The sequence below is a fragment of the Vombatus ursinus genome, unplaced genomic scaffold (genome assembly GCF_900497805.2).
Source record: "Vombatus ursinus unplaced genomic scaffold, bare-nosed wombat genome assembly UNPS02014839.1, whole genome shotgun sequence".
Taxonomy (NCBI): domain Eukaryota; kingdom Metazoa; phylum Chordata; class Mammalia; order Diprotodontia; family Vombatidae; genus Vombatus; species Vombatus ursinus.
The window spans coordinates 1,240,919-1,260,124 of NW_020954617.1; the positions used below are offsets into that span (position 1 = coordinate 1,240,919).

The 19,206-nt window shown below is 34.5% G+C and overlaps 1 protein-coding gene across 3 annotated transcripts in view; it reads right to left on the bottom strand.

Moving 5' to 3' along the window:
- Positions 1 to 19,206, bottom strand: part of POT1 (protection of telomeres 1) — a 102,369-nt gene that overhangs the window by 69,814 nt on the left and 13,349 nt on the right. For 2 of the 3 annotated variants that reach the window (XM_027840208.1, XM_027840207.1), the window contains exons 4-7: positions 18,822 to 18,913; positions 9,593 to 9,700; positions 5,922 to 5,969; positions 3,890 to 4,004 (exon numbers count right to left, since the gene is read on the bottom strand). In XM_027840208.1, the coding sequence (XP_027696009.1) occupies positions 3,890 to 4,004; positions 5,922 to 5,969; positions 9,593 to 9,700; positions 18,822 to 18,913 (363 nt within the window). Of the gene's footprint in view, positions 1 to 3,889; positions 4,005 to 5,921; positions 5,970 to 9,592; positions 9,701 to 9,801; positions 9,821 to 18,821; positions 18,914 to 19,206 lie in introns of those variants that run through there. The other variant, XM_027840209.1, reaches the window with a different exon arrangement.

Here is a 19,206-nt window from a genome sequence, read left to right on the forward strand (position 1 = left end):
GCAGCAAGAGGAAAGTCGGACTTTTAAAAGGCCTTTTTTCACCCAGAACTTGTTAGAATGGGCATTTGGAGTGAGGAGAAAACCAGCAGGATATCAAAATATTACACTTTCAGTAGAATATAAAGTGGCTTAATTAAGCTCCTTTCCTAAATGCTACTGCTAAGGGTGAAGAGTTTTGATTGGACAGAGGAGGATGTAGAAATAATGTTGGCGTGTGGGGCACTGTAGGTGACAGCAGTAGATTTGGGAAGGTTGTGACAAGTATGGATGGGGGATATGGGGAGGGCAGGGCAAAGGAAGGACGAAGGGAGTTATGCAGCCAGAGTCAAACCTGAGAGGATTCAATTCCTTGGGGACAGAATACAAGAAACACCAGTAAAGGAGAAGAGCATAAATCTGTAAGGCATCAAAATAAACTTCACCTAATTATATATTTCTAGTTAGGAGATATTTCATAAACTGACAGGATTACTGTTTCACTCTTTTTTAACTATTTTAACTGGAGAGGTTATAAAGACAGTAGGGAAATTATTGTGGAGTGCAAAAGGTATCAATAATTTTTTTTAAAATTCTAATTAGTGTTGACTCTGTCCACTTTATTAGAATCTAAAGGAACAGATTTTTAATTCTTCTCAGGTGCTAATTCCCTAGACTTCTACACATACTCTGGATGGAATAGTGCGAACAGAAAGGGTAAGCCAAGGGGTCGTACTTAGACAGAAATTAACTGTGAACTACAAAGAGAAGCTCCTTGCAAAGTATCTCATTTGTCACATAGCTATACAGAAAGGACTGTAGGGACAGAGAAATAATTTTTCTTCTTAAAAAGTAGAAATATAACCTATAAATTTCTGGCTAAATGCAAACATAAACTACGTGCAAAAAAATAAATTATGAAAGACAACATGATAAATGGTGTTTATCCATGGAAATAGACTGTATATCTAGACCTAGATTTCTGTCTCACACATGTATATGGTTGGTACCAAGTACAGGAAGGTCGAAAACTCATAACAAATCTTCACTGCTACTGTAACAACTGAGAAGTGCTGAGACATATTTTTATATGAATAACAGCATATTAGATGCACATAAATCCATTACGCATTCACAAAATCCTTTTTGTTGTCAATAAACTCTTTTAACAAATATTATTAACTTATATCCTTGATTCTTATGAAATCTTATCCCAACTTTTTGAGGATCCTATCCCCAAATGATGTCACGTTTATGGTAGAAAAGTCACCTTTAACTGTAACAGACAACTTCTCCATGGAAAGGGATAAAGGTTACATTTCTCACAGTGATGTTTAAATGCAAGTTAAAACTATAGAAATTATGAAAACCCACCAAAAAAGGATAGAGATAATGTATTTGTTACTACTAATCAGTATCTGATGAAAGGCACTAAGATCAATCAGTTGAGAAAGCTAAATTATACAAAACTACTTTCATCTATCCCATCTTTAATGCATATATTTTATAAAATAAATTTTAATGAAAAAATCTTAGAAATACCTTTTTCTTCCTCATTCTGCATCAGAGTTTTTAAAGAACTTTTCCCTCATTTGTACATCTGGATATGATCTAAAATGTAGCTGGATACATAGGAAATAATGTTTCTTTGCATAATATAAAATAGGCACAGCTGCAGTTTGTTCCTGTACATTTATTCTGGTACTTCTCTATGGTAGCTCTAATGAAGTTGGTACTTTCCTAAAAACAAAAATCAGTGCTATTTGTTTTACTTTCCTGTAGTATTCACTCCTGGTAAAGCATGACTTCCTTCAACACAAAGAAAAAATGACCAATAAAACCCGAAAATTGATAGTTTAGAAACTCTTGCTAGAGTTTCAAGATATATTTTTAGTGTTATCAATGAATATGTTCAAATGAAATTGATGATATTCATTTAAATATGGATCACAGGATAAAAAAATAGTTAAACATATGTCCTAATCTCTATAATAGCAGATGGTCTATTACTAGCTCTTAATTCCTCCAGCTGATTTTATATATTTGAACATATCTGACACACACATTTTCATTCTCTGTGGCTCCTATTTTCTCTAAATCCTTTTCTGTGTAACTGTCCAGAGAAAGTGTGATTATGTACTCCAACAATTCAAACCTAAATCTAATAATTTACTTGCAAACGTTTAGGAAGCAACTGAGTCAATTTTTATGTAACTTTAAAACTGACTACTTTTGAAATTTTAAAAACAAAACCTCAAATATTTCCAATTGCCATTTTTTACTAATCACTTCTTAAGATTTACATACAATAATGTAAAATTTACATGACCTGATTCAAAGTGATGCTGAATCAAGAAAACAAAACGCACAATGACTACCACAATGTAAATGAGAAACAAAAACTGAACACTATATAATCATAATGACCAATTGGTATAGAGAAGAGAAAATGTGCCTTCCCCTCTCTCTTCTTTGCAGAGGTGTACTCATGAGTACAGAACATTGCATAAGCTATCAGATTCAACTGATGTTGGTTAGCTTTGCTCAACTGACTTGTGTCTCTTATTTTTCTTACTCTTTGTTATATGGTAGCTAGGTCTTTGGGTATGGGATAGGTACATAGAGAAATAAAGGTGACAAAAAAATGAAAGATTAATAATTTTTTTTCTAAAATTACATGCAATGCAAACGAGCATTAAGTCATATCTGCTACTTGGCCAGTAAAGATTTCTTGATCCTGAAGTCATATACTCATCAGTCCATCACCAAGTTTTGAGGTCAGACCTCTAACAAAACAATCCTAAATCAAAACATAATAGATCTAGAGCTGAAGGGACCTTAGAGGCCATTTACGTAACTGTTCCTTTTACTTTCAAAAAATCCCAGGCAACAGGGCAGCGAGGTGGTGCACGGGATAGAGCACCAGCCCTGGATTCAGGAGGACCTGAGTTCAAATCCGGCCTCAGACACATAACACTCACTAGCTGTGTGACCCTGGGCAAGTCACTTAACTCCACTACCTAGTCAAAACAAAACAAAAAACAAACAAACAAAAAAAAACCCCAGGCAAAAAGCATAAGAAGCTTATGTAAACTGATGCAAAGGAAGTAAGCAGAGCAGAAAATGAAAGGCAGGATGACTATAATAATGTAAATGAAAAGAACATAAAAAACAAAATTGAAACTGAATGATATAAAATTATAATTACCAAGCTTGGTTCCAAAGAAGAGATAAGAAAAAGCATCTCTCTATTTCCTTCTTGCCCCTATGCCCCCCAACTCTTTAAAGAAACAGAAGCTATGGGGTAAAGAACTCAGCATATTATGTCAGCTTGAAAACATGGAAATAAAATTCTTCCTACAGCCAAAAGAGTGAATGGCTAGATTATCCCATAAGATAAAAATGAACACTTATGTGATAGTAACATGTTTTTGGTTTTTGTAGCATGACTATTTCATCAACTTTCTATAACTTTTTCATTTTTGTTTGTCCTTTTGTCTATCTGTCCATTCTTTCATCCTTTGCTATAATAAATTGCTTCAAGGAGCAGAGATAGTTAATACCTGTTTTACTGGCAGCACACAGAATAGCAGTACTATGAACATGTCAGTACTTCAATAAAGTTGAGTGTTCCTTACTTTCCAATTCATTAATTTATTCTTATTAATCCATTCTCATTCAGTTTATTCTTTTTTAGACCCTCTAAATTCTGTATATCTACTTCCAACAAATTCTGGTAAATATGGTTAGTCACTCAAAAAAGGTGTCACTAGAACACTGGGATGATAATTCACAAATTGGACTTCTGGTCTAGTATTTAAAATGATAAGAAACACCCATGCAACTACAAAACAATAAAAAAGACCAACCACATGAAAAACTTAAAACACAAACATACTTTTTAAATACTAACCAGTTCCTCTGCTTCGATAAGGGGGCTTGAAGAACTTCACAGCACCATATACATTGACTACAGACCCATGCTTAAGTTGATTCAGAGGTGTGTATGTATACTTGGGTGTCACACTCTACATAAACAGAAATATAAAACTTGTTTTCATATATACATTTAGCAATATAGTAAGTTTTTTATTAATCTGTCATAGTTGGGAAATTATACATAAAGATATTTTATAGATAAGTTAAGATTAACTATTTAACTTGCCTAGCTTTTAAAATTTTAACATTTTTTAAAAATGAAATCTTTCCAATATGCATTCAACAGTCTCTAATCTGGTCCATTCCATCTCCTGCCTCATACTTTGTCCAGGTGGTCTCCCTCCTTATCTACGTCTCAAACAATTTCCTACTTCATCATCAAAGAACAACTTAAGTGCTGTCTTCTCTAAGAGTCTTTTCTGTCCCCTTAGTAATTAGTACTCTATCCTGCTAGAAATCACTTTGTATTAGTAAGTATGTATTATTATTTACTTAGATGTGTACATATGTCTAGAGTAGCATATAAGCTCCTTGATGGCAGGGATTGTTTTGTTATTCTCTTCATATCCCCAGAAGTCTACCACAGTAGCTTAACTTTGTAGACACTTATTTATCATTACCCTCTATTGTGTCCCTTTCTCCTTCCCCCCTACACTCTTTGACCCTACTACCTCCACCCCAAACTGGCTGTCTTCAATCTCTTGTTATTCCCCATTATCTGAATGAATCTAGAGAAGGACTGAAGATCAGTAAGTATAACCAGACAATAATGCACTATGTATATAGTTAATCAAATAGACTCTATGCCTGAGGAAAAAAAAAAGGTGGTTCCAAGGCTTTCCTATGGAATAAGGTACCTGGATTTTATGAAAGACATGTTTATCTGGCTCAGAAACTCCTTCATTTACTTCTAAATTACTCCCAAGTTTCTGGTCTTTCCATAAAGCTGAAGCTATTGGATAGTAGCCAGCCAGATAAATAGGTATCATAGTACAATTTTAAATATACGCTAACTTTGAGAAGGCACTAAAGTCAAAGACAACACAGAATAATATTTTTTCTGTCCTTCAAAATACTTGCACTGACTATACTTTTCTCTGGTCAAAATTATTCTGTTTATCAATACTTTTCTTCTGTAAATTGAAAGTTAGATAACAAATAGAAACAAAGAACTGGAAGAGACTTTAGAAATTATTTAATTCAATTTATCTGTTTGACGGTTTAGGAAATTGAAGTCCAAAGAAGGTCACAAAGCAGGTTAAAGGGAAAGCCTGATTATCTCCTCTTAATTTGACTGAGGCATGAGTGAAACCTCCAAAGAAACTATCACCTTTATCTTTTGTTTTAGATTATTAAACAAACTTAAGCAAAATGAGGAAAAACTAGAATATCACAGAATTTAGACTTGGAAGGGCCTTAAGAGATAATTTAGTCCAACTCCGTCACTTTACAGATGGGGAAGCTGATGTCTAAGGAGCTAAGTGATGTACCTGACACAGTCAGTTAGCAGCAAGAGGAGGCCTTGAAATCAGGCCTTTGGTTTCCAAATTCAATGATCTTTTGAGTAAACCAAACAAATATTTCCACTAACTTCACTGAGAAGTAGATAGATAATGCTCAAAACTTGTAAAAGTATATAGAAAAATATAAACATATAGAGAATATAGGAAAAATATTTTCCAATTTACCATTTTGGAAAAAAACACTCTCATGATATTAATGATAGTATGAAATCTGATAAAGCAAGATGGTCATTTTATAAGAATAACAATTTTAAAACTTTTTGCTTTGCAGAGATGACATATAAAATATCATATGCAGAACAACACTGAACCAGTCTTAATAAACAGGAACTGTATATTGTTATTTTTTCATTCACTCACAAAAATAAATGGAAGAATCTGTTTCCTAATTTTAGTGAAATAATTTCAAAATCAAATTAGATATGTTACATTTGAAGAAAATATTCATAAGAACTAAATTGCCAAAGCTGAATCCAAACTTACCAAACATATAGGTTCCTCAGAAATAACTGTGTCACATTTAACATAAACCTGAAAAATGAAAAAAGAGATTTATCTACAGATATATTTTAACATAAGGTGTCATCAATACTATAAATATTTAAAATATAGTGAGAAAATTTATACAATGTTAGCCTAAACAAAGAAAATGGTATCATTTTTATGTAAAGCTTTTTCTAAACTGAGTCAAAAAGCATTAAAACTTTAAAGCAAAAAGATTTAGTAGTCTTAAGTTTGAATTTTACTAATGTTTCTTTTTATTAGGCAATGTCCACATCAGTCTTAAGGAACTAGAGGATGGGGGAAAAGATTCAAGTCTTTCAGGAAAACTCAGATATGTCCTTTTTTCCCACCTGTATGAATTCATTTTTGGACTTCTGGACTTCTCCATTCAATAAAGTTAAATTATTTACTTTCTTATATGGGAAGATGATACATGTAACTCCTAAGAACATTATCATTAAGGTAGTTAGAAGGAGTCTACATAAACAGAGGGCATGTGAGTCGATTGAGATCTCCAAAAAAAAAAAAGAGTGAGAAAGAGGGAGAAGAAGGAAGACAGAAGTAGAATGGGGAAAAATCCCTCACATAAAAGAGGCACACAAAGAAGAGCTTTTATAGTGGAGGGGAAGATGGGGGAAAGAGGGGCAACAGTTGAACCTCACTCTCATTGGAATTGGTTAAAAGAGGGTAGAATATATATACACACTCAATTAGGTACAGAAATCTATTTTACCCAATAAGGAAATAGAAGCAGAAGGGGATAAGAGATATGGGCTAAGGGAGAATGACCAAAGGGAGAGCAGATTAAGAAAGGCAGTAGTCAGAACCAAAAAAGACTTTGAGGAGGGACACAGAGAGAGAGAGAGAGAGAACAGAATGGAGGAAAATACACAGTTAACAATCATAATTATGAATATGAATGGGATGAACTTACCCATAACATAGAAGTGGATGGCAGAATGGAATTAGAAACTAGAATCCAACATTATGTTGTTTACAAGAGATACACTTGAAACAGCCATACAGAGTTAATGTAAAGGGCTAGAGTAGAACCTATTATGCTTCAGCGGAAATATAAAGGCAGGAGTAGTAATCATGATCTCAGACAAAACAAGAGCAAAAACAGACCTAACTATGAGTAAAAAGAAGGGGACATCAATGTTGTGAAGTAAAAACTACAAGACTTGACAAAAGAGTATATATGTGGGATAAGTGTGAGCAAGGAGCTGAGGATGATGTCAAGGCTGTGAAACTAGGCAACTGGAAGCATGGTAGTGCCCTCAATAGTAAAATGAAAACTTGATTTTAGGGAAAAGATAATGAATTCAGTTTTGGACTCATTGAGTTGAAATGTCTATGGAACATCCACTTTCAGAACTCCATAAGGCAATTGCTGATGCAGTTCAGGAGAAAGATTATGGTTGGATACACAGATCTGTGAATCATCTGGACAGAGATGAAAACAAGATGATGAAATCACCAAGTGAGAAAGTATAGAAGAAAAGGAGCCAGGAGAGAGCCTTAGAAACACCTACATTTAGTGAGAGTGCAAAGGAGATGGAAGAGACATCAGATGAGTAGGAGAACCAGGAAAGAACATTGTTACTAAAACTTTCTCCTGGCTCTGGTCTTTATTCTCCAAACATTAACACTATGCCTCAACTGTCTTCTGATCCTAGAAGATCCCTGCCCATGTTGCCTTCTCATCCCACTAATGAGTTGCTGCTTAAACTTTGTTTCTGAGGAAAAGCCCAGGCTAGTCAACCTTTATTCCTCTCCTGTCTCTACTCTTGACTCTCCAGAATTGGTCAATGTCCTCTATCTATTTCCAGTCCTCTTTTACGTATTATCTCCCCCCATTGGAATGTAAGTTACTTAAGGGGAGGGACTGTCTTTTTCTTTCTTTTTTTTTTTTTTAATTTGTATTCTCAGTGCTTAGTATCCTAGCAAATAAAAGAAGTTTAATAAATACTTATTGACTCAAGAAAAAATAGTATACTAAAGATGGCGACTGACAGTGTCAAAGGCCACAGAGAGGTAAAAAAGAATGAGTATTAAGAAAAATTCATTGGATCTGAAAATCATTGAGATCATTAGAGGAGATGGGAGAGGCATACAGGTAGAAATTTAGACAATGTAAAAACAAAAGATACCAATAAAATTAACTTTTAAAAAAGAGATATCATTGATGTTTGTGAAAATAGCACTTTAAGTTGGTGAGAAGTCAGACTGCAGAAAAAAAGAAGAAAGGAAGTAAAAGCACCATATTTAGACTGCTTCCTCAAGGAGGTTAGCTGAGAAGAGGAGGGATATAGGACAATAGCTAGCAGTAATGGTAGAATCAAGTACAGATTTTTCCAGAAAAAGGGAGGCAGAGGTATTTTTGTAAGCAAAAAGGAAGAAGTCAGTAAAGAGGGAGCGACTGAAGATTAGAGAGGGGAGGGAGGATAACAGGGGCAGCAATTTTCCAGAGAAGATGGGAAGGGACAGGATGAAGGGTCCATGTGGTAGAGAGATTCTGGAAATGACGATAGGGAGGAAGAAACATTCTGACTCCTCATTATCAATGAGTTAAGGCGTCTGAATGAAAGTATAATTAGAATTAGAAAAGACAGTCAGGGACATAGAATTATGCATGAGGAGTAAACCAGATCTCAGTGACAAGTAAAAGGTTTAAGATCAAACTAAGTTTGTTAACTACAGCAATTAGATTGCAGGCTCCTTGAGCGTAAGGACTATCTTTTGCCTCTTTTTGTATCTCCAGTACTTAGCACAGTGCCAGGCACATAGTAGGAACTAGCTAAATGTTTACTGAAGTTACTTATAGTTATTCCAGAGAGAGAGCACAGTGGAAGGGGAGGTAGATCTGGAATGGGACATTTGGGGAGTAGGGATGAGGAAGCTGAAGGGTGGAGTTTGTACTTTAGCAGTCAGGGGTTCAGAGTCACCAGGATGAGGAAAGTATGATGGGATGGGAGTATGCAAATTACTGAGGAATAAGTGAAGGCAGAGTACTGGTGGTTGACAAGGGGTCTGTTAAAGGAAGCTGAAGAATTAGACTTTTCAAGGTTATCAGATTGCCCTCATCACCATCCCACACATTCTTTCTCTCATCTTCAGTCTCTCCCTGTCTCCTTTCCTGATGTCTGTAAAGAATCCAAAGTCTTCCCTATTCTCAAAAATCAATCAAACAAAAACCTTTACAATATCCCACCCTCCCTATATCTTTCCTCCCTTTCTTAGCCAAACTGTATTAAAAAGTTATTTACAACTGCTGACTTCAGTTCCTCTCATTCTCTTCCATATCGTCTGGACCTTATTGCTAGATTGAAATTTCTCCTTTCAAAAACAAAGATCGCTCATCTGACAAATCTAATGTTTTCTCAATCTTTATTCTTAAATACAGTCATGCTGACAATCTCACACAACAAAGTTAGAGTTAAATGGCAGGACAGTTATCATACAGTTTTAAATTCACTATGATCTTCTCATCAATCAACATTTTTAAGTTTCCGTAATGAAGGCAAGAAAAATTTTTCTAAAAAGCCTAGAACATATGACTTGGAGATGTGGCAATTCTATTTCTATTTAATGCTGTTTTGTTAATTAATAAATATAACATAAACAAAGCAGATAATCTACATACTCACATAAACAGTAGATTCATTTGGAGACATTTTCAATTGCAAACAGTTCTTTTCACGTTCACTTGAATAGGAAGTCTCCTCCAAAACAAATCCGGTTACTATAATTGTATCCTATTGGTGGAATACAAAGTAGGGGGAAAAAGTGATTTCCAAAAAGGAAACCCACACACACATATACTTCCAAAAAAACTAAAAACAAAACAAAACCCTACCATTTGGATGAGTCATTATGATGCTATTCAAATTCTTTACTTTAAAACAAGACTAAAAAGAAAAAAAAAGCAAATAGATCTGTATTACTTCTATAAAAAATAGCTGACTTGTTCATGTGTTTATTTGATGACATATGACTCTCTGAAATAAGAATTTTTCCTTGGTGACAAGAGAGAATAAAAAAATAAACCTTGGGGAAAAATGTTTTCAATATAAAACATCTTCAAGTGAAAAAGAATCTTGGTATAGCTGAAAGATCACTGAATTTGGAGTCTGAAGACCTGGGCCCAAATTTAAGCCCTGCAATTGTGGTCTATGCCATTCTGGTCAAGTCATTTAACTTGCTCAAGAGCCAGGTTCTCAAATCATCTTTAAAATAAAGGTATACTTGAGATGACTTCTAAGGTGTCATCTAGCTTTAAATTTTATTATTCTTAGGAATGTAACATGTCGTCATTATTATTGTTAGCATAACAACCTGAGATTTAGTACCAATAAGTTACCAACTTCCTCATCTAAAGGTTTTAACTTCTCTATTCACAACTAAATTTGTTATTTAGCTGTCTTATATTGTTTTAAGAACATGTTAAATACTCATTAAATTACTAGAAAACTCATGAAAATTTCACTTATATTACAGAACTAGGAACTGTTGGGGGAGGAAGAGGAAAAAGTAGAAAAAATGTCTGTTAATCTGAATAGTTTTGAATGAAGAACAAAATGAACTAGTAGATGATTAGATTACAAAACATTATTAAGAATTTCATATAACATTTAAATTAAAGACAAACTTTCTCTTCAAAAAGGGAAGATGAGTATGTTACTGAATTAATATTATTACAAAATTAACTACTATGAATTAAAACCAAAACATTAGGAAATACCAAAGTCAGAATTCACACGTGAACACTGATGTTTGAACAATTTTTTCAATCTCATAAACTCTCGAATTTTAGAGCTGGGAGAGACCTTAAGGATCATATTAATTCAATCCCTTATTTTATTTTATAGGTGACAAAATTAAATTCCAGAGATATACATTAATTCCCCTGAAACAAATGAAATGGAATATAAGAAACTAAGTTTCTTCTCAACCCTGTCTGGTAATCTTTTTATGACATGGAGACTACTTTCCTACATACCCAAACTTTTGGGTTATAACAAAAGTGGTTGGGGTAAAGAAGGAGGGAGGGAGGGAGGGAGGGAGAGAGGAAGGGGGGGAGAGAGAGAGAGAGAGGAAATGATTTGAGGCTATCTTAAAAAAAAGAGAAAACTAACAAATTTTAAAATTCCAATTAAACACCAAAAAAGGTCCCAAATGTAAAATACATATTATTTACATCATTGCTTTTTATTGTAAGAATTGTAAAAAAAAAAATGGGTGCCTACCAACAAGAGAATAGCTAAACAAATTATGGTATATGAATGTAATGGAGTATTATCACATCATACGAAATGATGAAAGGGAAAAGTTCAGAGAAACCTGAGAAGGCTAGTATAAACTGACACACTGAAGTTAATAGATCCAAGAGAATAAAATATACCATAACATTGTAATGAGAAACTACTTTGAAAGAAGCAAGGATGAGGATAAATAAAATGACTGACTACAACTCCAAACGACTGATAAGGACGTATGTTACCCACATTCTGACTGCAGTGATGGATTCAAGGTGTCAAATGAAAAATAGTTTTGGAATGACAAATGGATATATTTGTTTTTCTTGATTACACTTGTTATGAAGATTATGGTTTTTGCTTTTTGGGTTTTTTTTGCTTTGGGGTTTTTTTTGGGGGGGGGATAAGAGGTGATTTAGGTAGGAGTTGAGGGCTACCAGATACTGCTACCTCTGGGAAAAAAAAAAAGAAGAAGAAAATAGAGACATTTAATGAAATTTGCTTGTTTTAACATTAAGAATAGCAGAAAGCTCAGAAGGAAACAGCCAAGTAGAACAGCTCTGAGAGGAATATATTGAATATTTTTTTTTCAAAAGCTTATATAATAATCACATTCATATATAATCTTTTTCTGCTCTACTTCACATATGGAAAGGTTCAATTCTTTGATGTTTGTTAAGTTTGAGAGATATAATGAAAATGTTTGTTTCCATAAAATAGAAACAACCTCTAGAAAAGTAACTAAGTAAAATGGGATACTGCAGGTCTTATCCTTTTTTGTGGTTAGAAGTCTGTAAGTAGCAAGACACCATTTGCTCAACAAGAGATGGATGTAGAAGGAGGAAAGACATGTTAAGGAGTAGATGTGTAAGAGGCGTGCCAGAAGGTTGTCCACTATGTATTATTCAGCCATTGAGGAAACAGAGGAGGGACTTTGTGGCCAGGATTAGAAATAAATAGTGAACTTCTGTTTTGGTATAGTATATGCCTATTCAATCAATAGGACACTCACTTTTGCAATTGCATAATAAACTGGGCTTTTAATTTCAACCCTCCTGAGTCCGAATGAGCTATTTCTCACAAGGTCAAAATAAAAAATTTAAAATTTAAACATGTTTAAATACAGTAATCAAACATGAACAAAAAAACTGCCTTGTGTTAAAATTTTGCCTATGACTCCTGATTCTAAAGGTTTCAAATATAAATCTAAATATAGTGTTGGCAGGAGAGTGGAAGGGAGGGAAGGGAGGGAGGGAGGGAGTGAGTGGAAGAGAGGGAGAGAGGGGGAGAGAGAGAAAAAGAGAAAGAGAGAAAGAGAGAGAGAGAGAGAGAGAGAGAGTGTGTATGTGTGTGTTTGTGTGTGTGTATTCCTAAGTTTAACTAATTTCCTCCCCTTTGAGGGCAGCTAGGTTGCAAAGGAGATAAAGTGTCAGGCCTACAGTCAGGAAGACTCATCCTCCTGAGTTCAAATCTTGCCTCAGACACTTACTGGCTATGTGATCCTGGGCAAGTCACTAAGCCCTATTTGCCTCAGTTTCCTCATCTGTAAAGTGAGCTGGAGAAAGAAATAGCAAACCACTCCAGTATCTTTGCCAAGAAAATCCCAAATGGGATCACAAAGAGTTGGATATGACTGAAACTACTAAATAACAACTCCTCTTTGTGGAAAACTCATTGCGGGGCTATAGAGAAACTATATTCCCTAAAACTTCCCATAATACAATTTATACTGAATACGCTAACAAGATTCTAATTCAACACTAAGTCAGTTTAATCCAGAATAAAGACAAAATAAATTGTACCTTTTATTCCCCTTACCTGTTCATCCCCCTATTACCAAAAATTTTTTTTAAAATTAAAAAAAAAAAGGAAAGAAAAAAGATAGGGGGCTGCTAAAGCTGGACTTGCCACTATTATCACCCTTGGTTATCTGACAAGCACTAATTAACTGGTACACTTCTATTCTATTTTAATGAGTACCTGTTTAAAGTCTATTTAAACATAAGAACATTTTTCACATGTCATCCTTAGGTGAAACGTTAATGTTAAGTATCTTCTCATTGTTCTGCTGTCTTCATAAATTTTCTGCAATCATAGTATATTGCATTTTCAGATGACTTTGCCAAAATATAAGAAAGTGAGGGAGATTAATTACAAATTCAACTGAATGAATCTCTGTATTCAATACTTATAACATGACCCTATGGAATCTTTTTCTAATCTCTGCAACCCTCATAGTAATTACAAGAATCCCCAAAAGAAAGCCTCTCAAATAAATCCCCAAACCACCACAAAACACACCCAATCTTAAAAGTTCAGAGAATGAAGACAATGAAAAAAAGTTAAAAGCAAAAGCTATTTGGGTAAGAAAGAGTGAAAAGTATATTTTTCAGTGCAAAATCAGGAGGTTTAAAAAAATTCTTAATTTAAAATTTAGCAAATAACAAATAAAATGAGCATTTCCATTTTATACATACCTTATATACCAGAAGGCCTACAAACTGAGCTGTTATATAGAACTTGTTTTTCTTGTTTTCTAAGGGTCTTTTTTTATATCTTTTATTTTTTTAATTACCAAATTTCGTCCAATTCCTCCCAGAGAGCCATAGCAACCCTAGCTTCCCTTGACTCAGCTTCCTGGTCTAGGGGAAAAGAAGTAGGAGAACCTAAGCGAACAGGATCAAATAAGACCTTAACATTTTCTACTGAAACATGCAGATCCTGGTCTGAACATAATATCCTGATTTTTAAAGTAAGGCTGGAAGAATGAGTAAACAAAAAAAGGCACAAATGATAAAAAGTTATTATGGAGCCTGTTCTGTTCTCCAAAACACAAACACATAAGAGTATAATTCCACAAAATTTATAAGGAAAACCTCAAAAATAAATACAGCCCTAAGATCACTTAGAATTCCTTAAAAGAAATGAAGCAACAGCTTTAAAAAAATCACATCATAAATGAAAATAGATCTACAGAGAAAGAATTGAAAAAGACATTGGAGTGCTAGAGAAGAGACTTAGAAGGAGAATTGGCATCTTAGCACAAGAAGAAAAAAAATTTAACTCAAAACATAGAAAAAATAGAAGAACATAAAGTTACCTGGAAAACAAATTAAGAGGGAAAAAAATCCAAGAATCACTGGACTACCTAAAATCTATGTCCAAAAAAAGGACCTGAATACTAGAAAACAATAGCTAGCATTTATATGGTGCTTTAAAATGTGTAAAGTGCTTTACATATGTAAAAATGAATATTCTAACTGCCTTGATTTGCTTGAACTCCCCAATTATTCAAATAAAGGAGGGGAGTGGTATGGGACTAATTTGACCAATCAAGATATAGAATGGCTAGACAAATCAACAATCCTTTGAGGTGACCAGAGTAAACCCAGCTGGAGGTGCAAACCAGCTTAACTCAAACCAGCCCAAGCTATCAGCTAGCCTTGCACTGTTGTTGGATTCATCCCTTTAACTTTACCGGAGCCGTGGATTCTCTACTATTCAATGTACCAAAAAGTCAGAATGCCTAGAATTCTCCATCCATAATTCATCCTGTTCCCTCCTGGATCAGCCCATTTCCCACCTTCCTTTGTTAGAAAAATATATAAACTACTCCCTGCTTTCCCCAGAGTTAAGCCGTCCTAGCATTAGGCTGCCTGCTCCACATGTGAATGTGTGTACCTGCTTAATAAAGATCACACTTGACTTTTATAGGCAAAGCCTCTCTCCGGTTTTCTTCCCATGTTGAAAGAGGGGACTCAGGTCTCACAGCACTGGCCCATTCACCCTCTGGTCTTCTTCCCTTTGGGAAAGCTGGATCTAGATACTAAGGCTTTACATAAACACTGTCTCACCTAATCCTCCCAACAATCCTGTCAATCACTTGCTATTATTATTCCCATTTTAAGAAAAGGACACTTTTTCAGAGAGAAGGTAAGTGACTTGCCTTGGGGGTCACAAAGGTAAGTATGTATCACAGAAGAGATTTAAATCCAAGTTTTCCTGACTCCAAGTCCAGCATTCTACCCAATGTGCCACATAGCTACTTAGCTCTTTCAAGATATCTTAGAAGAAAACAGAGAAATAGAACAGACTATACAAAGGACAATCAGAAGCAAAGGAATTCAGTAACAGTGTTCAATAAACTGGAAAAAAAATTATTAAGAGGAAAACTACCTATTTGATAACAACCACTAGGAAAATGGATACATAATCAGAATATTACAGATCACACCATTAAAAAAAAAAAGAGGGGCAGCTAGGTGGCACAGTGGATAGAGCACCAGCCCTACAGTCAGGAGGACCTGAGTTCAAATCCAGCCTCAGACATTTGAAACTTACTAGCTGTGTGACCCTAGGCAACTCACTTAACCCCACAGCCTAGCAAAAAAAAAAAAAAAGACAAGTGGATCATATACCTTTGACAGCTATGAGTAGGAAATATTTCTTAACCAAAGAATGGATAGAATCAATTGTAAAAGATAAAATAGATAATTCTGATTACATGAAACTGACAAGCCTTTTCACAAAAAAATTAATTCACTTAGGGATAAAAGAAGCGTCAAATGGGAAAAAAAATCTTTCTATTAATTTTCGCTGATGAAAGTTGAGTATCCAAAACATAGAAACAACATAGATATAGACACAAATATAGATACAGACGTAGATATATGCGTACCTGCATATGAAAATGTAAATATTAACACAGAGATAGATACAGATATAAAACCAAAAGCCATTCCCTGAAAAGTGGTCAATGGATATGAAGAAACTTCCCAAAATGAAAATTACAAACTTTTCACAACCATATGAAGTAATGTTTCAAAGAACTAATAAAAGAACTATAAATAAAAAAAAATCTTGATATTTCACTTTACACTCTGTAAAATGCCAAAGATTACAAAACACAGGAATAATCAGTGTTAGGTTGCAGAAAGACAGGAACACTGATGCACTGTTGGTGGAATTGTGAATTGTACAACCATTTTGCAAAGCAACTGGAATTAGGCAAATAAAGTGGCTAAAATTACATAACTTCTTTGACTCAGAGATTGTACTGATAGGAACATACCCTAAGCAGGTTCCTGACAAAAAGAAAGGTTCTTTATACATGAAAATATTAATAGCAGCACTTTTTATAGTAATAAAGAACTGGAGACAAAGTAGATACTCATCAAACAGAGAATAGCTCACAAATTGTGGTACATGGGAAGACATATGAACTGATATGAACTGATTCAGAGTGAAGTAAGCAGAACAAGGAAAATATACATGACCACAGTAACGTAAATTGAAAGAACTGCAAAACAATCAAAAATGGCTGCTCCTGAGAAGGTACCTTGCCTGGCTTCTTTGCAGAAACGAAGTATGTGGTATGCTACATACAGCAGACTATTAAAATGTGTTGATTAGCTTTGCTGAAGGGATCCTAAACCTCCTCTTTATTCTTCGTTATGAAAACCATAGGCTCACAGTTCTACAGACCAAAGCTCTAAAGCTGGAAGGGACGTCAGAGACCAATTTGTCCAACTCTCTTGTCTTACATGTGAGGAAGCTGAGAGCAAGGGAGGTGAAGGGACTTTCCCAAGCTCGCGCGCTGGTGGCAAGTATCAAAGGTGGGATCTGAACTCAGGGCGGGTGACTCCTGAGCCAGTGTTTTTTTGTGGCACAGTGAATAGAGTGGGCCTTGAGTGAAAAAGACCTGAGTTCCAATTCCACTTCAGACACTTACTAAACACATGAATGATCCTGGGCAAGTAACTTGGCCTCTGTTTGCTTCAGTTTCCCCACCTGTTAAATGGGGATAAAAGTAAAAGCTTCCACCTTCCAGGGCTGTTGTAAGGATTAAATGAAGATAGCATTTATAAAGTGCTTAGCACAGTGCCTGGAACATATCAGGCACTGAATCAAACCCCTTCCTTTTCTCCTTATCTTCCTTCCTTCCCTCCCTCCCTTCCTTCCACGGTACTAAAAGGATGAAGTCACACTGGAAAATGGAAGTGACATAAAAAACCAAAGATATTAATAAAATTTTATCATAAAATAATGAAGGAAATTGTCTGTACTTCTGCAGAGACTCATATGATTAAGGAAAAAAAAAACAAAACCTAAATAAATCTCTAGCTTTGTAAAGAGAGAACATAGACTGTCAACACTTGCTCTTCCCACAGTGTGACTCTAATCTTGGGATAAAGATTTAAAGCACTGAATACAATTTGTCTGATAGCTTATATGCACCCTCTATCTCTCAATATCAGTAAAATACCAGAAGAGACTACCCCAAAATGTTTTGACTCTTAATGGCTAGGTAATTACTCTGTTTTTCTATTCCATCTGGCAATTGTATCACGATTCCCAAGATGATATAGGGTACAACAGTACGTAGAAAATCTGCTAGTTACCTTAGACAATAAAACTCTAAACAATCTGGAAGAAATGTATGACATCTTTAAAAATCTTTGAGAATATTAAAAACTAAGAAAAGAAAAAAATAGAAATAAAACCCAATTTTCTCCTATTAATACAGAATCTCTCTAATTCCCTGAAATCATTCTCATTCTGCATGAGGAAGCTCTTCTTTTCTAATATCTTTATTGCCTTATAAGAATAAGTGATAGGGGCAGCTAGGTGGCACAATGAATAGAGTACTCGTCCTGAAGTCAGGAGGACCTGAGTTCAAATCCAGTCTCAGACACATAATACTCACTAGCTGTGTGATTCTGGGCAAATCACTTAGCCCCAGTTGCCTCACATAAAAAAAAAAATATATATATATATACATATATACATATATATATATATATATATACACACACACACACATGTATATATGTGTATATATATATATGAAATTTTTTTAAAAGAGTGATAAGTCTCAAACACTGCTAAAAAAATAAATCATCACAAATCTAACTACAAATCTACTTCTATAAATTTCATCACTCCTAAGAGTTGTTACAACACTCTTTCATCAATCGAATCTTCTTCAAAATTGAAGAATTCATACAGAATGGTATAAAGGAGCAGTTCTCAAACTTCTTGGTCACAAGACTCCTTTACAATCTTAGAAATTACTGATGACTCCCCAAAGAGCTTTTTGTTTATGTTATGATAGTTATAACTATCAATATTTACCATATTAAAAATTTTAATGTTTTAGTATTATTATGAAAATAGTTTTGACCTTTTGGCTCCCTGGAAAGGGGCTCAGGGATCTCCAGAAGTTGAGAGGCCACACTCTGAAAATCACTGATAGCAGAGAGAAAGCAGTAGAGTCAGAAACATATGGATCTAAACATGCTGCTCTGACACAGGGTAGCTTTATGACCCGATCAAATCACTTTGTCTCTCTGGGTCCCAAGCCAACTCACAGAATGATACATTAAAGAGAAAATATTCATCTGCAGTCATAGATAAAGTTCCTCACCAGGAGTTCCCCACACCAATGAAATAATAGGTCAGATAAAAAATATTTTAAAAAAATCACAGAAGCAGAAAAATTATTAAAATAATTAACTAACCTAACTATCAAGTACACAAACCCACCCCACCCATCCCCCCAAAAAGATAAGCCCTAGGGCTAAATAAAACTATTTCTAAATAAAAAATAAAAATCTCTTACCCCTTGATGCACAATTTTTGCACACTGCTCAGCTAAATTTCCAAAGAATAATATATTGATTGTGTTGATTTCTGGATGAAATTTCTCTTTTTCTGTGAGGAAAATAGGATAAAAAACACACATTGCCATAAAACATTTTTCATACATAAGAAAAATGATAAAAAGCAACATTATACAAAATCCTATTTTATTACTGTTACATTGAAATGAAATTATGAATTGCAATTAAAATATTTAGTTTATAACACTTAAAGCCTTGCAACAATAACACACAAAATACCACTTATTATTATATTGAAAGTAACTTCCTACCAATCATTGAAGATGAAATCATCACAGACTTCAATTTAAATAGTCTTTAACTAATTTTCTAAGGGAGAAAAAA